This window comes from Micropterus dolomieu, linkage group LG13 (assembly GCF_021292245.1).
Source record: "Micropterus dolomieu isolate WLL.071019.BEF.003 ecotype Adirondacks linkage group LG13, ASM2129224v1, whole genome shotgun sequence".
Lineage (NCBI taxonomy): Eukaryota > Metazoa > Chordata > Actinopteri > Centrarchiformes > Centrarchidae > Micropterus > Micropterus dolomieu.
In genome coordinates, this window is record NC_060162.1 from 7,656,872 (window position 1) to 7,678,586 (window position 21,715).

At 39.6% G+C, this 21,715-nt stretch overlaps 3 protein-coding genes and 1 long non-coding RNA gene across 5 annotated transcripts in view; all 4 read left to right on the forward strand.

Moving 5' to 3' along the window:
* Positions 1-3,181, forward strand: part of ppp1r26 (protein phosphatase 1, regulatory subunit 26) — a 13,381-nt gene extending 10,200 nt beyond the window's left edge. For both annotated transcript variants that reach the window (XM_046066344.1, XM_046066345.1), the window contains exons 3-5: positions 1,981-2,092; positions 2,281-2,366; positions 2,453-3,181. In XM_046066344.1, the coding sequence (XP_045922300.1) occupies positions 1,981-2,092; positions 2,281-2,366; positions 2,453-2,492 (238 nt within the window). In that variant the 3' untranslated portion in view covers positions 2,493-3,181. The remainder of the gene's footprint in view (positions 1-1,980; positions 2,093-2,280; positions 2,367-2,452) is intronic.
* Positions 3,182-3,206: 25 nt separating this feature from the next.
* On the forward strand, positions 3,207-7,321 carry mrps2 (mitochondrial ribosomal protein S2). Its single transcript, XM_046066346.1, has 4 exons — positions 3,207-3,321; positions 3,555-3,662; positions 3,757-3,877; positions 6,368-7,321. The coding sequence occupies exons 1-4, from the start codon at positions 3,297-3,299 to the stop codon at positions 6,912-6,914; spliced, it is 801 nt and encodes a 266-aa protein (XP_045922302.1). The 5' UTR covers positions 3,207-3,296; the 3' UTR covers positions 6,915-7,321.
* An 871-nt stretch (positions 7,322-8,192) lies between these two features.
* Positions 8,193-11,073, forward strand: LOC123981489. The gene is made up of 5 exons (XR_006827776.1): positions 8,193-8,244; positions 9,638-9,701; positions 9,785-9,855; positions 10,483-10,569; positions 10,865-11,073. It is a non-coding gene; the product is annotated as an uncharacterized LOC123981489 (long non-coding RNA).
* Positions 11,074-12,658: 1,585 nt separating this feature from the next.
* On the forward strand, positions 12,659-19,292 carry dipk1b (divergent protein kinase domain 1B). The gene is made up of 5 exons (XM_046066827.1): positions 12,659-13,153; positions 14,065-14,199; positions 16,116-16,223; positions 17,479-17,655; positions 17,855-19,292. Exons 1-5 carry the CDS (start codon positions 13,085-13,087, stop codon positions 18,665-18,667), a joined length of 1,302 nt encoding a protein of 433 aa, XP_045922783.1. The 5' UTR covers positions 12,659-13,084; the 3' UTR covers positions 18,668-19,292.
* The last annotated feature ends 2,423 nt before the right edge of the window (positions 19,293-21,715 follow it).

Here is a 21,715-nt window from a genome sequence, read left to right on the forward strand (position 1 = left end):
ACCATCATGAAATTTTTTTTTTAGGTTAAGAGGTTCATTCATATCATCAAACCTTTGAAAAGCAATATAGTGACATATTGGTACAGGAGGCTGACTGCATGAGTGGCACCACCATCAAAATGACTTTTTCCAAAATTTCGTTTCTGTTTTAAGTAAAAAAAAAACAAATGACCAAGAAAAATAACCAGTCAATATGACAAAATAAAGATCAGTCCAAATACTTAAAATTTGGATCAGATAGTCAGTTAATCAGATAAATGTGTGCTGTTATGACATAGTCTTAGACAATTAACCTGTGATATGTAGTTTTACTTTGAGAAGCAGTCAAAGACTTTTATGTGCAAAAGTTAAAAAGTCATGTCACGTTACTGCAATACGTTTCCATCACTGCCTTCATTAGGGGTATCCAATGAAAGACAAAAGACAAAACATGATCCATTCAAATTCTGCTGTGTAGTAAACCAAAATGACATATTTGACACAGCTTTGTACCAGTATTGGAGCGCACATGCAAAACAATATTAGACCTGAAATTATCGATTAGTCAACAGAAAATTAATCGGCAACTATTTTGGTAATCGACTAACTGCAAAAATACTAAACCTCTGCTTTCTTGGACTCTGAGGAGTTGTGATGGGTGCGTTTACATTTATCAAAATCTTAGCTAATTCTCAAAATTCTTTGTTGTTTAAATTAAGACAGTCAGATGCCTTGTTATAAAAAGTTAGATTAGTACTGGAAAAAAAAAAAAACGATACATTTTATTTAACAATTTACAAACAAAAAACAATTATTCTCCTTGTATCACCCACTACTAATGCCGTCTATATTTGAAATAAAATCTTAAGTCTTCCTCTGATAACTGAAACTCAGTCCAGAATTGGTTCTTGAAATGCTCTCAAAACAACGGCTTACCGTTGTAAAGATTACCATAATTTTACTAGTCTAAATTCTACCATGTCAACTATTTACTCTATTGGTCTGTGGCTGCTTGTGTTGACCAACTACTCCCGACTCTCTCCTCCCCAAGAAGTACCTCCAGCAAAAAAGATTCACTCTGTTTTGTCAGTTCCATCTGAAAAACATGTCTCTTTAAGTTCCTCCCTCATCTTATCCCTTTATGCAATTACCTCATGCTGCTGAAGCTCTAAAATTTGATGCTTCTAATGATAATTACAGAAAATTACCTTCTCACCTCACCCAAAGATTGAGTATTGACTTTCTAACTTATGTACATAAAGAGAAAAGGCAAGTGTACACCTGACCCTTACCATTGACCCTTAATAAGCACCTGTTTAGAGCAAGATTAGAACACCAGTGTGTACTGGAACAATCTTGTATCCTTTCTCGACTACGACAGAGATGTTATACTACATCTTCCCAATATTGTTTTTTCAGACACAGTGCCCTTATTTCATTCCATAGTTTAAAGTCATAGGTGGGAATTTAAAGTTATTGGTGAAAGCCACTAAATCAGTCTTGGATTTATTTACCTCTATGACTCAAGTGTTGTTCCAGATTCCACAGAAGCCACATAGTTATTCTTCTCTGTCTTGCTAAACTTGATAAGTAGTGTGTTGATTTCTTTGTCATGTTAAAAGTTTTTTTTGAATTTCAGATGTGGAAATAAGGCTATTTATTTTTGTTTATCAAAAAAAGTTACTGAACATGCTGTGCATTGCCAGTTTTTGTAAATATTTTGTAAGAAGTGTTTTTTTTTCTTTTACTCTTTCACAAAAAAAAAAACCTGCTGTGTCTTTCAAGTGCATCTGTGTAATAAAGAGTGGAATCCGAGCAATAATGGGCCTTCCTCATTGATGTATAATAATCCGCATCATAGTAACTCGTGGTTGATGGAACACCTACCATCCTGATTTACAGGCTACGGTCACTGTCTTAAAGATGGACTTTGGGATGAATAAACATTATTTCTTATAAGTAATAACTGGTCTGATGTGTGTCCTGCTCTGCCTTGCCCAGGTCTTTGTCCAGTGCCATTGACCCTGGCATCACCATCAGACCTTGCATAGCTCTTACCACAGAGGAGAGAAGTATGCTGTTCAGCAGGAGGTACCTGGCTAAAAAATGCAAGGTACAATTATATAGTAGCATGACAGTTGCAGTTTTTCTTCTGTAATTGTATTCCTTTACAATAAAATCAGATATTCATTAACATGTTAGCTAAACTCACTAACCCCATCAATGGCCAGGGAAACTGAGGATATTTGACTGTAAAAAGTTGTCCACAGCCAGAAATTGTGAAATTTACATCGCTTGCAGGGGGTACCTCCTCTCAGTAGTGTTCCTGTGCAAAACAAGACTGTGCAACATGTCAAAAGAAAGCTTCAGTTCATTCCAGTCAACAGGTATGTTGTGGTTTTGTCTCCATAGTGAGTGATCAGTCACAAAAAAAGAAACCTGTTCATCTTAGATGAGTTTCATATTTTTTCAGGAGAAGCGACACACCCAGTCACCACAGCATAACAGAATGAAAGTTAATTCTGCATTTAAAACATGGATGTAGATGATGTTGGCTATTACAGTATGTGTTGGTTGTTGAGTTTTGCACTTTACTGAGTGTGTGTTTATGTATGGGTTGCTGTTTGCGGCAATTTTGTATTTATTTGGGCTTTTTTAACAGTTCTGTTTATTTGTTGGATTTTGGGAAAAATTTCCCCCTGTTTTGTGTTGTAACTTATATAGTAAGGAGATTCTGCAAAAAAAAACCCATAAAGATACATGGAAGAATGTTTAAGTTAATTTGATTGTTTTTGTAGTCATTTAAGGGCATTTCTTGTTTTTTTGTATAGTTTTGGAATTGGTCAATCATAAACTTCAGGAACTCCCCGAGTATATTGCAACATGTCTAAACTACATTTCCTATTGGTTTTGTTTTTCATGTTACTAACGTTACTGAATAATATAAGTTTACTGGTGTCAGGGTTTCAGGTACTAAAAACACAAATTGGGTTGTTATGGACCAGATAGACGGCATGAATTGGTTTTTATACTACAGCTGTTTTGTGTAAGGATTATATTTTTTGCCAGTTTTGTAGTTAAAATTAACGTTGCTTTATTATTTTGTATACCTTTCATAGCTAAAAAAAACACGAGGGCTGTAATGTCCGTGGTGTTGTATTTGTTTTTCAATAAAGTTCTGAAACGAGCGTTTTAAAATTGGCATCACGGGTACTGTAGTTTATTATAGAAAACTACTACGACAGCACTTTACGGCATTCCATGAACTACAAACACGCAGCCGCAGTTGGCTGACCTTCCGTGGTACTCGAGCAAGCATGGCATCCCGGACACTGGCGAAAGGTATGTGCACACAGGTTTTTTGTAATTATCTGACACAGTAATATTACCGTCCATATAGTTTGTGTGTCACAAAATTGTAGGTCTGTAGAACAGTTGTGGCTTTGTTTCGTTTTATTCTTGTAATCCTAGCCACAAATTAGCAATTTGCCTGCTAACGTCAGTAGCTAGTGTTAACTAGGTAGCTAGCAGTAACATTACTCACATGTCTGATGTTTTGAACTATATTTGTAAAGGACTTTGGGGGCTACGGCACTCACGGGCTGCTACAATCGGATACTCGTGTGGTGGACATCACTATGCCACTGCAGCCTCCATTAAATCCCCTCTTGACGATTTTTCAGGTGAGCTAACAAATGCGAACCTAGCGAGAGTGTTTGCGACTAACTTTTCAGTCAGTACTGTTCTCCAGACTTTCATCATCTCTTCTGCATACAGAGAAAGTAATTAACCAGCCACTTCAGAAGCCGGACTTTTTCCGTGTGTCGGAGCTCTTCTCTTTGAAAGACCTGTTCGACGCCAGAGTGCATCTTGGTCATAAGAAGGGTTGCAGGCACAGGTTGGTATGAATTCCTACTGTTTAACTAATTAATGTTGCCCAAATGCTTCTTCAGAGGGATTTTCACTCTGTAGTGACATTAGAGTGGAAAGTGGTAAGTAAGTCACAAACTCTAAATTAGTGTTGTAGTCAAGACTGCCCAGACCAAGACTGAGACAAGAGCAAGACTTTCTTACGGGCTGAGACCAAGGCTAGACCAAGTCAAGACCCCACATTACATGACAGACAAACATATGTGGAACGACTTCTCAAATTGATCTGAAAGATCCACATTCCCATTAAAACACCCACATACAAACAATAAGAGCTGAAATCAATGTAAGCATTGCAATCGCCGGGAGGGGTGACAGGTTTTTTTGAATAAGAAATACTTTTTAGATGAAAAGCAATAACACCTTTTTGCTTTAAAAAAGAGTGGGGTGTGTGTACATATGTGTTTTAACTAACGTAAGCCTTTACTGTCTTCTTTGTGGCATTTGTAGGAGGCGAAAACAGACAGGAACTGTGACTATCATAATAATAAATAACATGAATAAAACTCAGGCTTTCACAAATTGACTGCAGCATTTTATTTCCTGTGGACAATATCTTGAACAAAACCTAGCTAACCTGACTGAGCAACAGTAAATATGGCTTGCTATTAAAGGGGCTATATGTAAGTTTTTGATTTTAATAAATCAAATTGTCATTTCCTTATTGTCAGTGGGCTCAAAACTCACTCCGAAATGCAGCACGCGCCTGTTTTCTCTGTTGCTTGCATCAGCGACTATTCTGATTTTAATGTGAGGTCTCTGGGTCGGATTCAGCCCTGTGCGCGCTCCCGAGCCTCTCGTACTACAGCGACAACACGGCAGCTCACGACATGCAGTCCACTAACACCATAAAACAACCGGCTCACACCAAAACACAGGCTCCATGTAAGGATCCAAAACAACAATAAAGGTTTGTGTGCTGAAGCCCATCAGACCAAACGGGTTCAGATGATGTTGAGAAAGAACAAAGTGAGCATTAGTAAAGCTGGAGAAACACGTTAGCTCGCCGGGTAACGCCGAGCAGTTGCTAATGTTATCCGGTGCAAAGTTATAAGTTAGCTTTCCACATTACTTCACCAACTAATGCGATCCATGTTACTATCCTGTGTACCACTGTTGATTTAGCCTGCAAGAAAAGATGTAACGGCAAAAAGCAAATGTGGAATGATCTGTTTACTAAAGGTAGCCTATAGTGATGCAGCCAGCTAACGCTACAGTGGCTCGGACCTGCTGCTGTTTTCTTTGTAACATTCAGTTCATGTTTTTTGTGGTTTTACCGATACTCAGGTACTCAGCTTCTCCACCTCTCAGTCGCTGTAACTAACGTGACCCACATAACTTAAAACACTGCAAACCAAACGGTCACAACAACACAGGAAGAGCCATCCACTAACACTAGTTACAGTACAGTTACTGCGGTCTAACTGTTATAAAGAGATTGTCACACTTTATAATATCCATTCCAGCTCACTAACTGTTTCATTATCATCCAATACATGTAGCTGTGCTGACATTGCTGAGCCTCCAGTGACAGATTCACAGATGGTAAAGATAACGTTAGTTACTGAAAGTAGCAGGTGAGCTAACGATGTAACACGTCGGCTAAATGCAGTAAATGTACTGTGATCATGTAACGAGCATGGATTAGTTCAACCTACAGCTGATAAAACTATTACTGTAACGTTGCAGTGGGAGTTTACCTGAGTTTCCAGCTCTGTCTGTTCTCCCTGTCTGTCTATAGCCGCTGTCACTCTGCCTTTTTTGGCAGTATTGAGCCAATATGCGGCTCGCTGCGCTGAATGAAAGGTACGGAGACGGTGTTGAGCTGCTTCTGAGAATTGAACATCGAAGTAACAGAGCCTGAACATGTCTGAGTGAAAAGCCACAGCCTGCATGCTGGTGTTCCTGCGTTTATTGCAGGATTTCTGTATGAAAGCGGTTGTGTTTCGGATTATGCTCGCTCATGACTACAAGCACACGCCTGGTTGCAATCTTAGAACCGCACCGCTAGTGGCCGCTGGAAATTACATAATGCCCCTTTAATGATTTATATTCGGAATTCTTTTGTGGAGCTTGTAAGTTGGAAATGTATAATTAATCTAAACTGTGCCAATAAAGGCCCACCACGGCCTTTACATTAAAACACTTGCAGGAAATGTTGAGTTATAATCGTTATCATTAGCTTATCACAGCAAAGAAATGGAGCAAAACAGAAAATGGTGTGACCTGTCATTTGAGTGATGAGTGGCTGCTAAAAAATCACAAGGTGATATTATGCACAAGGGATCGCTGTAGCCCTGACAACTGAAGCACAGTAGGCAGCTGCAACTGAATATGCAAATTAAAAAATAAACAACCCACTCATAACTACATACAACAAGGTGGAAGGCATCAATTTCCCATTTTAATTCCTGACTGTTTTATTTTTTTTTTTTAAATCTAATTCTCTTTTTCTTAGGCTTATGGAGCCTTACCTATATGGCTGCCGTTTGGACCAAGATATAATTGATCTCGACCAGACTGTGGAGCACCTTCAGCTAGCCCTAAACTTCACTGCCCATGTAGCGTATCGTGGTGGCATCATACTGTTTGTCAGCCGCCGGCGTCAGTTTGGCCACCTTGTGGAGAGCACTGCTAGGGATTGTGGGGAGTACGCCCATACGCGGTACTGGCAGGGAGGCCTCCTTACAAACGCCCCCATCCAGTACGGCCCAGGAGTCCGCTTACCAGACCTCATCATCTTCCTTTCCACTATCAACAATGTGTTTCAGCAGCACGTGGGAATCAGAGATGCGGCAAAGATGAACATTCCCACAGTGGGCGTGGTGGACTCAAACTGCAACCCCAGCCGGGTGACGTACCCTGTGCCTGGGAATGACGACACCCCAGCTGCTATGGAGCTTTACTGTCGCTTATTTAAGATGACTATCAGCCGTGCCAAGGACAAAAGGAGACAGATGGAGCTACTGCACGGCCTGTCAGCACCCACCACACCAAGCTCATGACATATTATATTCTTAAAAAATAGACATTAAAAAATGCAATTTAAAAAGTCAAGATTATCTCCTGCTCTCTCATAATGCATGTGGATTTGGAAAAGTTCAATTGATCCCAGTGCTTTCTTGTGTTCAGACTGAAGTTGTGTGTATCTTACTTACTAATGAATCTTGTGTCTGTGGCGTGTGGTCTTCTGGTTCAGATTTAACATTCTGTCTCATAATAGGCCCTCAAAGATGAATCATGCTGCGGCAGGCTTGTCCAAATTCAACTGTTAATACTTATGTTTACCTGGACTGCCATATTCTTCACTAGTGACATTCTAAATCAGACAGCACTTTGTGTTACTGTTGCATTTGTATTTATCCTGAAAGGTTGTAGATAACCCAAATAATAACTAAAGATATTTACATGATATTGGTGTCCGCTTTCCCCTCTCAGCTTCATCTCTAGGTCCAGTTGTTCTGTCTAGTTACTGTGGTGTATGTTTGAGGTCATGTTGGTACAGATTTAGCAAAAACACTGCTTAAATGTGTACACAGGAGTAGATTCAAATAGTTGTTTTTTTTAAAGCAGTTTGATTACTAAACTTGCTGCAGCATGTGTCAATATCATAAAACCTCTTGCAGAGGAACAGTTGTGAAAACGTGTCTGAAATCCATCATCAAAGTCTTATCTGACCCACAGTCTAAAACCTAAAGAAGATATATAATTTTTTTTATGATTTAAAAAAAAAAAAAACAAGCAAGCAAAACCTTGCAAGTATTGCTCTTGCCAATGTTTTGGATATGAAATCCAAAACATTGGCAAGAGCAATACTTGCAAGGTTTGACAAATGGTCATAAAGCTATAAAACATTGCTCTGTACTCACAAACTCTAAAATATACTTCAACTTTCTGAGAAAATGTGCAGCTAGACTGCAATAACATAATTTCTGTTCATCTGGTATGTTTGAGAAAGCGTTTCTGATTCTTTTTGAAATAAAGATCATAAATGGCTCCAATCCTGAACATTATTTCTGTGTTTTGCTACTATACAAATATCTAGTAGTGTCTTAGTTTTATAATATGAAGCCATTTTCACCAGGGACACAAACTTTGCTGAACTAGAACATGATCTGATCCCATAGACGGAAATGTTGTATAAAATGTTTGTAGTCACTGAACTGGAAAGCTACAAGACATTAAGTTCAGGAAATGAAGCCCATTACTCCAGTACGGGCAGTTCGCTAAACGGTAAATGAAGCTTGGTCACTCGTACTTTCCATAGTTGGGCCACAGGTTTTCCTGTGTCGATCTTCTCTGTGACCACCAGGGAGACGCTGTGAAGGAGAAATGGTGAGTGGGTGGTTAGTTTGTAACTGTATATACATGTACATGCTTGTGTTTACTATGTAGCATCGCATATTACTGATAAAACACAAATTGTACGCGTTTCATAATTTAAATATTTGCTTGGGCTTATAAAATAAGTGAACGCGACAAATTCACAAATATCCACCAAGCTGTGTAACGTTTTAAGATTATGTTATGCTTATCACAGTCGGGGTTTAGCGTAATTTACAAATGTTATGCTTAACGTTACAGCAAGCGTTGAGTCGTGTTTGGTGTCTGTTTTAGGGTATTAACCTGCCGTTCACGTGGTAAGCAACAGGCTATTTTAAGTTGTTGGCTAATCCCAAATTCATGTTCGCGGTGGCATCACAATTAACAGTGTCACTTTTACTTTATGTTAGGTCTTATTACAGTCTTTATCCTATCCAAACTGTTTGCTTATCTTACTGCTGGTGTGTGCGAGCATTTGAAAAACTGACAGTCCTATCAAAACACATTTCTTTATATTTTTAATTTTGTGGTAGTAACGTTGAGCAAGTAGCTTAAAATGTCCCTGTTTGTCTCCGAGAAATGTTAAAATAAGGGGAAAATTATAATTACTCCCAGTCACAGCTCAGACGCAGACTCTCCTGCTTTCGCCCCCTGGTGGGAGGAGCCTGGTTTGTAACCTTAAAAGTAAATGGCATAATAGGCTGTGTTAAATCAATTGGTCGTACAGACAGTGTGTAAAACTGTTACTAACGATTTGGTTCATCTATTGGTGATTTCAATCAATCAGTTAATTGTTTGCTTTAGAAAAAGTTGCTAAAATACCTATCACAAGTCTCCACAGCCCATGGTGAGGAGCCCATTGTTATGACCTGCTAACAGAAAATATACATATGAACTACACATATTATAGAAGAGTAATCATAAAAGAGTAAGAAAGCCAGAAATAATTTCACACAAGAAGCTGGATCAATCTTTGTGATTATTGCTTTAAAATGACTTAAATTACTATCAAAATTGTTGCCGATATTTTTTTTTCCGTCAACTACTCGTTGCAGCGCTGTATACAATGTTACAGAATTTTACTAAAGTGCTCTAAATGCTGCCATCAATTTAATGTGCCAACTTTTGAATATAATGACTTACAAAGTTTATATGGTAGTGGAAAATAAAAAGCCAGCGGCAGAAACATTTCGTCATTCAAGAAGGATACCAGAAATATATCCAAATACCACCACTCCATCAACGGTGGGACATGGAGTTTATTATTATTTCACAATTATTTGAAGTCAGAAGTCCAACAAAAATGAGCTATTCATCCTTTGTTTTAGTCAGCATATTGTACACTCTCCTGAACTGGCCGTCACCATCCTGCTTTAGAATAATTTGTCTAATTTCTCATTTGTAGATGTGGCCTTCAGCTCTGTCTCATGGTTTCCAAATGTTAATGGACCAATGGACAATGATATCTGGTATGTACATATATTTTCATGGTTAATATTTTGTATTGGAGTACAGCCTCCTGTCTTCTGACGTATTGCTTTTGTTCATGCAGGTACTTGCACGGCGAAAAGATGCATGACTGCCCACACATGAGGGCTGCTGAACTCAGATTTTGAGATGACGGTAACTAGCCCTTTTGAAAGTTCCCACTGTAACTGCACACATTAGGGTTGATTTTGCCCCTTGAGATGCAACTCTGGCTGTGTCAGTGTCTCTGTTGTGCAGTAAGCGGGCAGAAAGTAAGTAACTGGCTCACGATAGCTCAATTTCCACTGTGTAGTGGGCTTTGGGTATGGAACCGTGCCAGATATTTAATGTAGACTCAGTTTACCACAAGGTCGACGTATTCTCATGAACTAAGGATCAGTAGTGATTCATTTTGTTATGAGACTTCAGATTTTAGGGGTTAGTTGATTTATGTTGCAGCATGTTAGTTCTTAAGGTGTCAATGTGTTCATTGACACCTTAAGAACTAACATGCGTTTTGTTATTCTAGGCAAACCCATATTCTATATATATAAATGCTGCATAAGAAAATTAAATTTATAGTTCCTTCACGCTACATATAATTACTATACATACATATAATTCCTCACAAAGAAAGAAAACTATTCATATCAAATAGTCCTGGTTATTCTTAAAGAGAATGTGCAGTAAATCCATTTTTGAAGCTAAAAAGAGATTTTAAGAGGCACATAAAAGGACGTAGGACAGAAACACAATTGATTAGGTTTTTTTATTCTTTCCTAGTAATGAAGGTCCCCATCATAGAGGCCCAGGATTCACCTTTGATGGACCAGATACACCTGTGGAGCAGCAACAGAGTTGCTTGGGGAGGTGAGAATTCACGCTGACTTTGCATTTGCAGACTATTTGCTCCTGTGTTTCCTTTGCTCTCGTCCATCACATCCCTTGAAGCATTGCAATCCAAAGTTGTGTCAAGCCTGTGTCATAAAGTGTCAGAGAATAAAATGTCTACATTATCATCTGCATACAATACATTGTACAGAAGTGGGGATCTAGAGTGATGTAATTTACCAACGGATCTCTTTATTTAAAGCTGGTAAGATTAAAGATTGTTGAATTTGGAAACTAACGTAACCAAGCGTCTAATTCTGATTTGTCTTCACAGTGTAGTACCCCAGTCTTGGGGCAAGACATCTACAGGTTCTGTATGTATACCTTGAAGACATGGTTGAAAGTGAGCATTTTGCATCTGGAACTGAACACCTGGAAAGAAATGCTTCAAGACATGCCTTGAAAGCATGTCTCCAGACAGCAGTATAAACCTTTGTGATATTTTGTTTGTTTACCAAAGTAGTCAATAAAAGGTAAAACGTGTCAGGTGTCTTTCATTTAACTGCACTAACACAGTAGTTGAAGTCCAAAGACTGCTTATTTGAATTGCCCCCCCCAAAATGTCATAATACTTTGGTTGTATAGCTAGAACATTGACTGATATTTTTTTTCTTTACACCCAGAAAGAGTCATATGTTTAAACTTCCTCATCCATCCATCGTCAACCGCTTATCCTGCGTACAGGGTCGCAGGGGGCTGGAGCCAATCCCAGCTGACATCGGGCGAAAGGCAGGGTACACCCTGGACAGGTCGCCAGTCCATCACAGGCCACACATGGATGGACAACCACTCACACTCATATCCACACCTAAGGTGGTGACACCAATTAACCTAGCCTGCATGTCTTTGGATGGTGGGAGGAAGCCATTGCACCCGGAGAGAACCCACGCGGACAAGAACTCTGGACTTAGTTTCACATTTGAGGGAGGGCTGTCTGTATTATATAAGGATCTATCAGCATACAACAAACTAATAGAATGGAGAGTTATTAGATGAGGAGCCGACCATCAAAACTATCAAGTTACTCTTTAAGGCGCTTTTTCATGGAGTGGTCAATTTTGAGACTTTGGTCTATTTTGTCTTCTTTTACTCTAATGGAAATAAAACTTCAAAAATACACATTTAGATGGTGTGGGTTTAAAGCCTAATAACCTCGGTCTATTTGCATCTGTAGATTTATTCTATATTAACATATTTACAAAGCACATTTCAGAGGAAAATAGCCAACTCTTGATGTAAGTCATTAACTGGGGAAGTTCTTTGGTGTTATGCTTTAGTTATTTTATTAATCCCATTCATCTGCAGTGACTTGTCAAATGTGTGCAAATTGGCGTATTTTAATTAGTTAACGCCTAATTTGCATATCAGTTTGGCGATTGTGATGAAAATGTTAGTGTTCACCTGTAGTGTCTCCATCAGTACATCAGGTTGTATGGCCATGAGATATTGCCTTAGCTAAACTTCAGCTAACTTATTACACTAGCTCAGCTCATGAGTCATGCGTTGGCAAGACATAGGCCTAGGCCTATATTGTCTTCTGTTTAATTAGCGGTAAACTCGAGGCACTGGTAGTTTAGTATTTTGTTCATCACCACTCACCTCCACACAAGCAAAGAAAGACACTGCTGGGAGAGAAGCTGGAGGGGCTGCTGTCTGTCTCTGTGCTGCGAGATGCGGAGAGAGAGAGAATCGGAACTCCAAAGTCTCATCTTCCGACCTGATAGCCTATTTAGATTTTTTTCCCAATAAATATATTTGTTTGACAGGGAATCTGTTGCAAACAGGAATAAATATACTGTAGCCTATATTCATTTATTAAAAAAAAAAAGCATCCCAGAAAAAAGGGCAATTTCTCTTGAAGAAGAAAAAGGGCAGGTGCTGAAGCCCCTTTTGATCTCTATGTGTGCACGTGCCTGGTCAGGGTGGGATGTTTTCTCCCCACAGGGTGAAAAGGACAGGAAAGCGCACTGAGATTTATGTCGGCGGTATAAAAACATCTCCCAGGAGCTCCCGCATCTTTCCCTTTAAAGGAGCGCAGTGATGAGTCGCTGGGAAGCAGAGGTTGAGAGCCCATCGGGAGCTCCGCTGGTTATTTCGGTGTCACAATTTTGTCTAGTTTCATCTGGCGACATCATGAAGAAACTGCTTTTACATTAATTAGCGGGTGGTCGCGGCCGGAGGAGGTATTTTATTCTGGGGCTGTAACGCAGATTTTTCTGGCCCATATGGAGCTGAAATCTGAAATTGCTCAATTTCAAGGACGGGCGCTTGGTCATTTTTCACCGGCGATTGATTTGTGGTGAAAAATTGGATTACGAAACCACACAGTTGCGTTGTTTTAGTCAGAGACAGGCTGAGGGAAATATCACGGCATATGCCGCGCTTATTATACGCGGGTTTTGGTTATTTGCGACGCATGGTGTAGATTTGCTGTAAGGATGTGATCAGACAAGAGTCCCTGGTTTCTCGCTCCGCTGTCTCCTAACAGTCGCTCATGATGGCCAGGGTTTTGCGGAGACTGGTCCATTTGGTGCTCTTCTGCCCTCTGTCCAAAGGTCTGCAGGTATGCATGGACAGATGATGTCAGTCTGCTTTTGTTGCTGGATAAAAGGGTCCACACGGTAAATTACCATTATCGTGCATGTCAAATTACCAGAACAATTTCTGCGTCCATGGCATCTGAGTCCAGTCCACATGCTGCATCACAAAATGTCGTGAGTCTTAAAAAAAAAGAGATAATTAAAGGGTGCGGACCAACGTAACAGCTAGGCCTATCTTGGTTTAATCCCAAAAAGTGAACAGCTGTTCATTCAGTTATTGTTGTGTAGGCTAATCATTCCTCACTGTTAACTACACAACTACCTACTACATTTAATCACGTAGCCTACTGTAGACATTATAGGCCTACAGTTAGCAGGTAGGCCACACACAATTTCAGAGGGAAATGTTGGCTACTCTTCAAAACTGGGGTTTGTCATGTATCAGATGTCATGAGTTGTTAGCAGCTCAACAAGACATTTCTCCTCCAAAAAAAGGGAACGTTTGAGAAAAATGTATACAAATTCTAATGTAATTACAATGTAATAAAATAAAAGACACTGGAGCACCATGAGTACTTTTACTTTTGATACTTTTAAGCACATTTTGCTGATCTGTACTGTTACTGTATTTTAAAAGCAGGACTTTATCTTGTATAGCTACTGGTATTTTTACTTAAGTTAATGAAACCTGTAGAACCTTTAGAAGTGAGATAAACCACAAATATTAGGGTTGGTGATGAATGAGGGATTATTAAATAAAGCAAAAAAACAAACAACAAATGGAAAATTCAAAACATAATAAAAACAGTCAATAAGCAGCTTTAGCACACAGATTGAGTATAAAGTTGGATGGTCATAGTTTATTTTTATGATCAGTCATTATGTCTTCTTGGATTACTGTGTTTTCTCTTCTCCTTCCCATTCATCTCCAAAGGGTCGTCTCCCAGCCATCAAGGTGAAGTACCTTCTCCTGGCATGGCTGGGTATCCTCATCGCCAGCTGGGTTATCTACATGCAGTATGCCTCTTACTCTGAACTCTGCCGTGGGCATGTCTGCCATATGGTCATTGTAAGTATAGTCTTTTAAAACTATGGCAGCTGGTTTCATAATGAATCAGTGTGATGGTGGATCAGGATGCTACAGAAAGGCCAGGAGTCATAAATCTAGGTTACTGCGTCATTATGTCTTCACATTCAACTGTACAACCCTTTCTGCCAGTGGTCATGCTTCATTTATTGATTAAATATTATGTTACTTGGTTAAATGTTTGATTTGTGGGAACCACATTCATATTATAATCAGATTTCAGTTTATGTGGGACCTTTAGCACTGATGTGGTTACATATTAGACCAGGATAACAAATTATAAACAATAAATCCATTACAGGCCAGAGGTTAAAAAAATAGATGATTTATTACAGATATCTCAGTGTTTGTAAAATGTTGCTAAGATACAGAGGAGAAAGAGAAACGATCCATTACAATGTTTAATCACATTTTGTTGTATTTCTCATCAAAAGATGAAAGCTTTTTTTTTTTGAAACAGCTCTAAAAGAAGGTGTAAAAAGAAATATAGGTTTATGTGTGTGTAGGGTGGGGGCACACATGAAAATCACACATGCACACACATGCAAACCAGTACAGAATGAGTTTGTTTTGAACCAAGTAGATGAGATGCCATATGTTTCATGAGTCACTGGGTTAGAAAAATAAACAGTTGTGTCTACATCGTGGCACATTTTATAACATTGTTGACTGTGTTTTTGTCCATGTGAAACCACCACAACCATGTGTTGTTGCTCTAGCTGTGTCATTAACAAGCAGCCCTAAGGCGGAAAAGTAGGAAGGAAAAAAAAGGAAGAAGAGTGACAGTTGGGGACTGCTTGGGTTGGCCTCTTCCTTCATACATGGCCTTTGAAGCTGGATAAAAATACAGCCTATAGCTTCACTACTCTCCTGCTGTGCCCAGCTGTTTCCAAAGCTTTCGGCTGTTGAGAACGAAACAGGCACTGACATTCAATGAGACACGGAGGAACACGGCGGCGGTTAAGGGGATAACTCTTCAAAGTAATTGACGCACAATGAAAGATCAATGATGTAACCTCATTATAACAAATAAACAGATCTGCACAACAGTGTGTGTGTGCCTGCATGAAGACGGGTGCACAGTTTGTTGACGGGTGCACAGTTTGCGAAAGTCTCTGTGTGCTTCAGTTTTAGACAATGTAATAAATAAAGGGCAGTATCATTACATGCAAGCATGTGATGCCACTCGAATTAGTGCTGATGAGGTGAGATTTTTGCTGTTTTGTCACGCAAAGGTTTTTTATTAGCTTGTTGCTATTTTGCACTTTGATGTCTTATCATGAACATGAATGCTCTGAATTGGGAGGCGAGGCGCAGTTTGGGTGTGTGCAGTAGAAATCTGGCAGTAAACTACTTTTTCAGTATGAAGGATTACCATGATTTGTTTATTTTGTGTGTTATTATTATTAAATGTGTCAAGATGCAGTGTATCTTAAATGTTATTTACCGATATGCAAATAACCTGACTAGGTAAAATGCCACTAACATCAGGACATGAAACTCAAACACGTATACATGTAGCTTTCGATCCTGTTGCACTGGACATATGCCTCAGCAAAATCGTCCCTTTACGTATATTTTGTGAAATTACCAGTAGTAATGTTTAATTGTTAAACACCCTGTACATTTCCTCAAAGAATTTGTGGAAATGTGTGCAGAATGTCTGATTTGAGCGCTTTTAAGTTGATGGAGATTCTGTGATATTTGGGGAGCCGCTAGGCAGGCGGGTGATAGTGTCAGATGGTGATCATTAGAAGGAAACTAGAAAGAGACAGCCAGTGGAAAGATGCTGAGGTAGATCTGGAATGGGATGTAATGTTATAAATGCATTACCAAAAAAAACAAGATGTCTCCTTGTTGCTTTTTTACAAATAATCATTTCCTGTTTCCTTTTGCAGTGCGATCATTATCGAAGGGGCATAATATCAGGCTCATCCTGCAAGGCGTTATGTGATCAGAGAACACTAACCTTTCAGCGATGCATGTCCACCTCCTCTACACATCAGGTAAAAAAACATGTGGCTAAAGAAAACACTTCCAAACCACCAACCACAGAGGAACACGACAGCGATTAAGGGGATAACTATTCAAAGTAGTAGAGTAGATTCTTACTTTTCATTCATTCATTTAACTTTTATTAAAATTTTGAGAAATCACTGTGGGCATGCGCTTATTTTTAATGATGTCAAGAGCACAATTGCTTTTACACTACATCACATTCACCCATTCACACACTGAGCCTAAGTGCTTGAACGGAAACTTAACATTCACTCACCGATGGAACAGCCATCAGGGGCAATTTGTAGTTCAGTATCTTGCCCGAGAACACTTCAACACGCAGGCTGGAGGAGCTGGGGATTGAACCGCTCTATCTCCTGAGCCACAGCCGCCAACAAACAAAAAAAATACACACAAAAAATAATAAACGAGACAACAAAGTAACAGCTGACAAGAGAACACAGATAATAATACTTCAATTGTGTAGCAGTTTGTAATCATGGTTTTTGATTGACCTATAAGTACAATTGTGTTGAGTTTTAATATGTGTAAAATGTGTGTGCAGTTTCCCCCAAATGCTGCACACAGGACTTAAAGCATTAGCCACTTGAACAAGTTAGATGATGACTATGGGACCAGTTTAATAAGGAAGTGATATCTGATGGCAGGTTTAATAGAAACCAATGCCTTTCATGTCTTGGTAGAGATACCCACCAAGTAATGCTGCGATACTTAGCATTACTAGAACGCAATTAGGTGCCATAATTGGCAGACTGCCATAATCATTATGATGATGTGTAATGCGCGATTGACCTGCAGGTTAAGGGTAGTTCAAGTTAGCTGCTAGCCACAAACTAAACGAAGAATGGAGAACAAGGGAGACAGACATTCTTCGACAGCTGGAACGTAGTCTGTAAAGGACCATCTGGTTTGAGAGGCTGCAGTGTTTTCTGTTTGGCTGATTGTTGACTTCTAAGGTTAATAATTGTTCCAATATAGTGGATTCAGTTCTAAAATGAGCTGCTAAACAGGCTGTCACTTTTCTTGGAAGGGGCAGGGTGGGGTGTAGTGAAAGTACTCTAGTAATATAACGAGTAAAATAACTAATTACTTTTAATACCCAGTAAAGTAATGTGACGTTTTCCCCACACACATATTTAAGAAGATGATAAATATGCCAATGACTAGATATTCTCATTTAATTAGGTTAATGGATGCCTGCATTTAAAATGATTTACTATCCTCATGTTTTTATACTTGCAGGTGTACAGTGGACAGTGGAAGGAGAGACCGGTTGTGATCAAGTGTGGTATTGAGGATCCAGTGAAGATTGATGGGGCTCCAGACTCTATACTGCGACAGGAGATGAGCTTATTTGACAAACCCACTCGTGGAACATCTATGGATGAATTTAAAGACATGCTGCACAGTTTCCTCAAGGTTGTTTTTCCCTGCAGCTACACCATACGTATAATACAGTATATCATATGGAACAACTATCACAGTAGAAAGCACAACCTGTCTATTTGAAAACTCTATTTTGGAACCATATTTGAATATTACATGTGCAACCTTTTTATTATTTATATCAGATTTACAACATAATAGCCAATAATAAATAATAACCACTTTCTTGCAGGCTAACCTTGGTGAGCAGCCATCTTTGAGCACCTTGGTGGACAGGGTGATTACCCTGGCTGATGTCAACCAGGATGGCAAAGTGTCTCTAGCAGAGGCCAAATCTATCTGGGCTCTTCTCCAGATCAATGAGTTCCTCCTGATGGTGGCGCTGCAGGAGAAGGAGCACACCCCCAAGCTGCTAGGCTTCTGTGGAGACCTGTATGTGACAGAACGCGTGGGCCACAGCTCCCTCTACCGTCTAGAGGTGCCTCATTACCTGCAGGCCCTGGTCCCAGAGGCCTTGAGCTCCAGCCTGAACCACTGGCTCGCACCAGCCTGGCCCCGCAGGGCTCGCATCACCATCGGCCTGCTGGAGTTTGTGGAAGAGGTATTCCACGGGTCCTATGGGAGTTTCCTAATATGTGATGCCAGTCCTCGCCATGTGGGCTACAATTCAAAGTATGACTGTAAGATGGCTAACCTACGCAGTGTGGCATCTGAGGCAGTTGTGCGGGGATTTCTGAAGGGGCGGCGATGTGAGACCAACGCAGACTGTACTTATGCTCACGACTGCACGGCCACCTGTGATCGACTAGTGAAGCAGTGTAATACTGAGGTTGTACAGCCCAACCTAGCAAAGGTGTGTGTTCTGTTGCAGGACTTTCTGCTTTTCGGAGCACCTTCAGACCTCCGCGGGGATCTGGAAAAGCAGCTGCGCACCTGTGTGACACTCAGCGGCCTGGCAAGCCAGATGGAGGTGCATCACTCTCTTGTCCTTAACAACCTGAAGACATTACTGTGGAAGAAAATTTCTAACACTCAGTATTCTTGAAAACAGGTTGAGATGATCCAACTTTCCCATCTACATAATGAGTGAATTATGAAGCTTTGCCAAATGTTTTAGAGGGTTGAGGTTATTAATGTATTTTCACTCTACACTGACTGTGTATAACAGGAAACTGTGAAATAATGAATATATAATATGAAACAGCAGATGATGCAGAATCTTGTAAAACCCTGTACAATCCCCAACATGGTTTTATTTTTCAATTCATTATTTTGAGAAGCACATTCATCTGTTTAGACATAAGATTCTCAGGGCACTGCCTATAACTTTATTTGTAAAATAATCTGTACGTAAATAATCCGTTTTTAAAATAGTTTCATAGAATACTCTTTTGTCTGTTACTAGTAGAGACGGAAGTGAAATTGTGACACGGTGTGATACTGTTTTTGTACAACTGTAAATATTAATGGAACATTTTTTGTGTATAAATCAATCTCCATCTGAAGCAGATTTAAGATTCAAATAATGGATGGATTTATATGCAGTAGCACTGAAATGTCCCTCCTGGTATTGATATATATCGATTATATACTCAAATTGACCTGAACAGACTGGAGTTGTTAAGGACAATCAGACATGATTAAACTTGAATGAACCTCTTATCCATTAATAGTTGGTTGGACAATTGATTTTTTTTAACACATAGACATTAAAACTGAGTAAAACTGGGTAGCTGGAAGTCAAAAATTGACGAATCAGATGTTCAATAGAAACTCCACACAATCACCTTTACTGACCTACTGAGTACACAATATTTTATATTATTGAAAATTGCTATACCTTTCAGTTTTTGTGTTTGAATTCCAAAATACATACAAGGAGAGAAAGACAAAGAGATGGATGGATACATAAGACCAACTTGTTATTGGTAATTTATTTTGAAACTGTGATTCTTTAAATTCAGACACAAGCCGTTGTAGCAGTTGTCTCAATTTTAGTTGACTTTTGCGGCTAGAATAGCAACTGTAGCTGCATATTTTCATCAGCTGTGAGATGGTTTGAAAACTCCATCTGACTTTAAAGGTACAATGTGTAAGATTTAGGCCAAAATTTTGTTTAAAACATAAAAAAAAATATACTAACATTATCAATAGAATGTGAAACGTAACAGTTTAACAGACATCTATGTATTGTGTTGCAGAGATATCTACTGATGTTAACATGCTAACCAGCTAGCCCCAGCCTGTCATGTCTCATTGTACAACTTTGTACTTTAAGAGCCGTTACTCCGATAGCTCAGGTCTCCCACTCATAGTTTCAGATGGGAGATGTGTGCAAGCGGTGAATTTGCGACACAACTCTCTTTTTTAGTCTAATAAATAAACAAAATAAACTCACAAAATGTCAAGAAAGGAATTATTCTCACACTTTTTTTCCTTATCTGACAGAAAAATTCAACCTTCTGAATTCAAGTTTATTTCTTCACAGGACTAATTGCCTCGCTAAGTCATCGAAAAACAGACTTCTTTCAAACTCAGCAGAAACAAAATAAAACTCACCAAAACCATTGTGGTTATTCTTTCCACTGTTACAACATTCACCAAACTAAGGTTTGGTCATAAAGAATAGATATTAATCTACTCTATTAATCTATTAAGAATATTCTGGCTCTAAACGCTGTCGTTGCCTCTCTGATGTCCAACCTCCCTCTCGCTACTCTCCCGCTCATCGGCACTCCTCTTCCTGTCTGAACCCGACATGCTGTATTCCCTGTTGTCAAACTGGTCTCTGTTGGCCTCTCAGGAGCTGTGTTCGGTCCCAGTTTGGCTGAAATCACTTGATGGCTGTTACGTTGCCCGCTCACCCAGCTCCGGTTCTGGTGCTCATTCCGGACTCTGTCAGCTAAAAGGACCGCTAACTGGCTAACAGCAGTTACAATAGGTATTCTCAATTCTTACATATTGTACCTTTAAAGTTTCCATCAGACTCCCATTAAAAATGACAAACCTGCTAAAGTAATGGTTGCTAAGCTACAGTTGTTGTTTAGGGGAGGGGCTTAGCAATGATGATGTAACCTATGTCAATATATAAATAGGGCATAATTTCATCTGGTCCTACACATTCTGTTCAGGGTTGTACTTCTGAAGTGTCACCACAGGTTAAATCTTCTTTGTCTGCTGGTTAACAGACCTATTTTGCATGCAAATTACACGAGTAAGATCTATAAAAATCCATAATTTACATGAAGTAATTTATTCACACCCAAATCCTAACAAATACAGACATGGACATGGAACACATCACACTGTGCTCGCTATGCTGCCTTTGCTTGATGGAGCAAAAGGCTTCTGTGGCACGGGTGTATTTTGAGTTCTGGTGTTTAGCTCGTTTTATTGATTTGATTTTTGTTTAGTTTGGCCATTAGGCTGGTTTTGTCACACAGATACTGGATACTGGAGGTTAGAGTAGACCATAAAGTTAGCCCATTGAACTCACAGCGGGGATTGTTGAACTTAGGTCCACCTCAGTGATGCCACAAAAATTATGTTGGCAGACCTGCTTTTGAACATCTGTGTCAAAAACCCTGTTGATGGCTCTCAAGAGCATAAATGTGGTCGTGTCTGAGGAGCATGTTATGTCCAGTCTGGGCGAATCCCTCAGAGTGTTGCTGAGGGTCTGAATGACCACAGACGGTGTGTCAGCTCAGAACTCTTGACGGATTTGATTGTGAATAATGTTGCAGAAAGTGTGAACTCTGCCCTCTCCTCTAATGTGCGCACTGCGGAGCTTGTAATAAATCAGCACATCACATCAGACATTGATGATGGCTGTCAGCAACCCGTCAGAACAGTGGATCCAGGGACACATGCCGATCCTGTGGAAGATACAACAGCACAGGCAGACAAAACAAAGGGATTGTTGGGTTACTCATCGAGAGGCTGGTTTAGGAGCCCTTCTAAAAATCATAAGTGAGCTGGACCAATGCAAACCCAGATGACATCAAGCATCTGTTTGAGAAACCATGGGCCAAAGTGGAGAGTAAGGTTTTACAAGCTAGTCGAGCAGGAGGTTACATAGATGTGGTGCAGGACT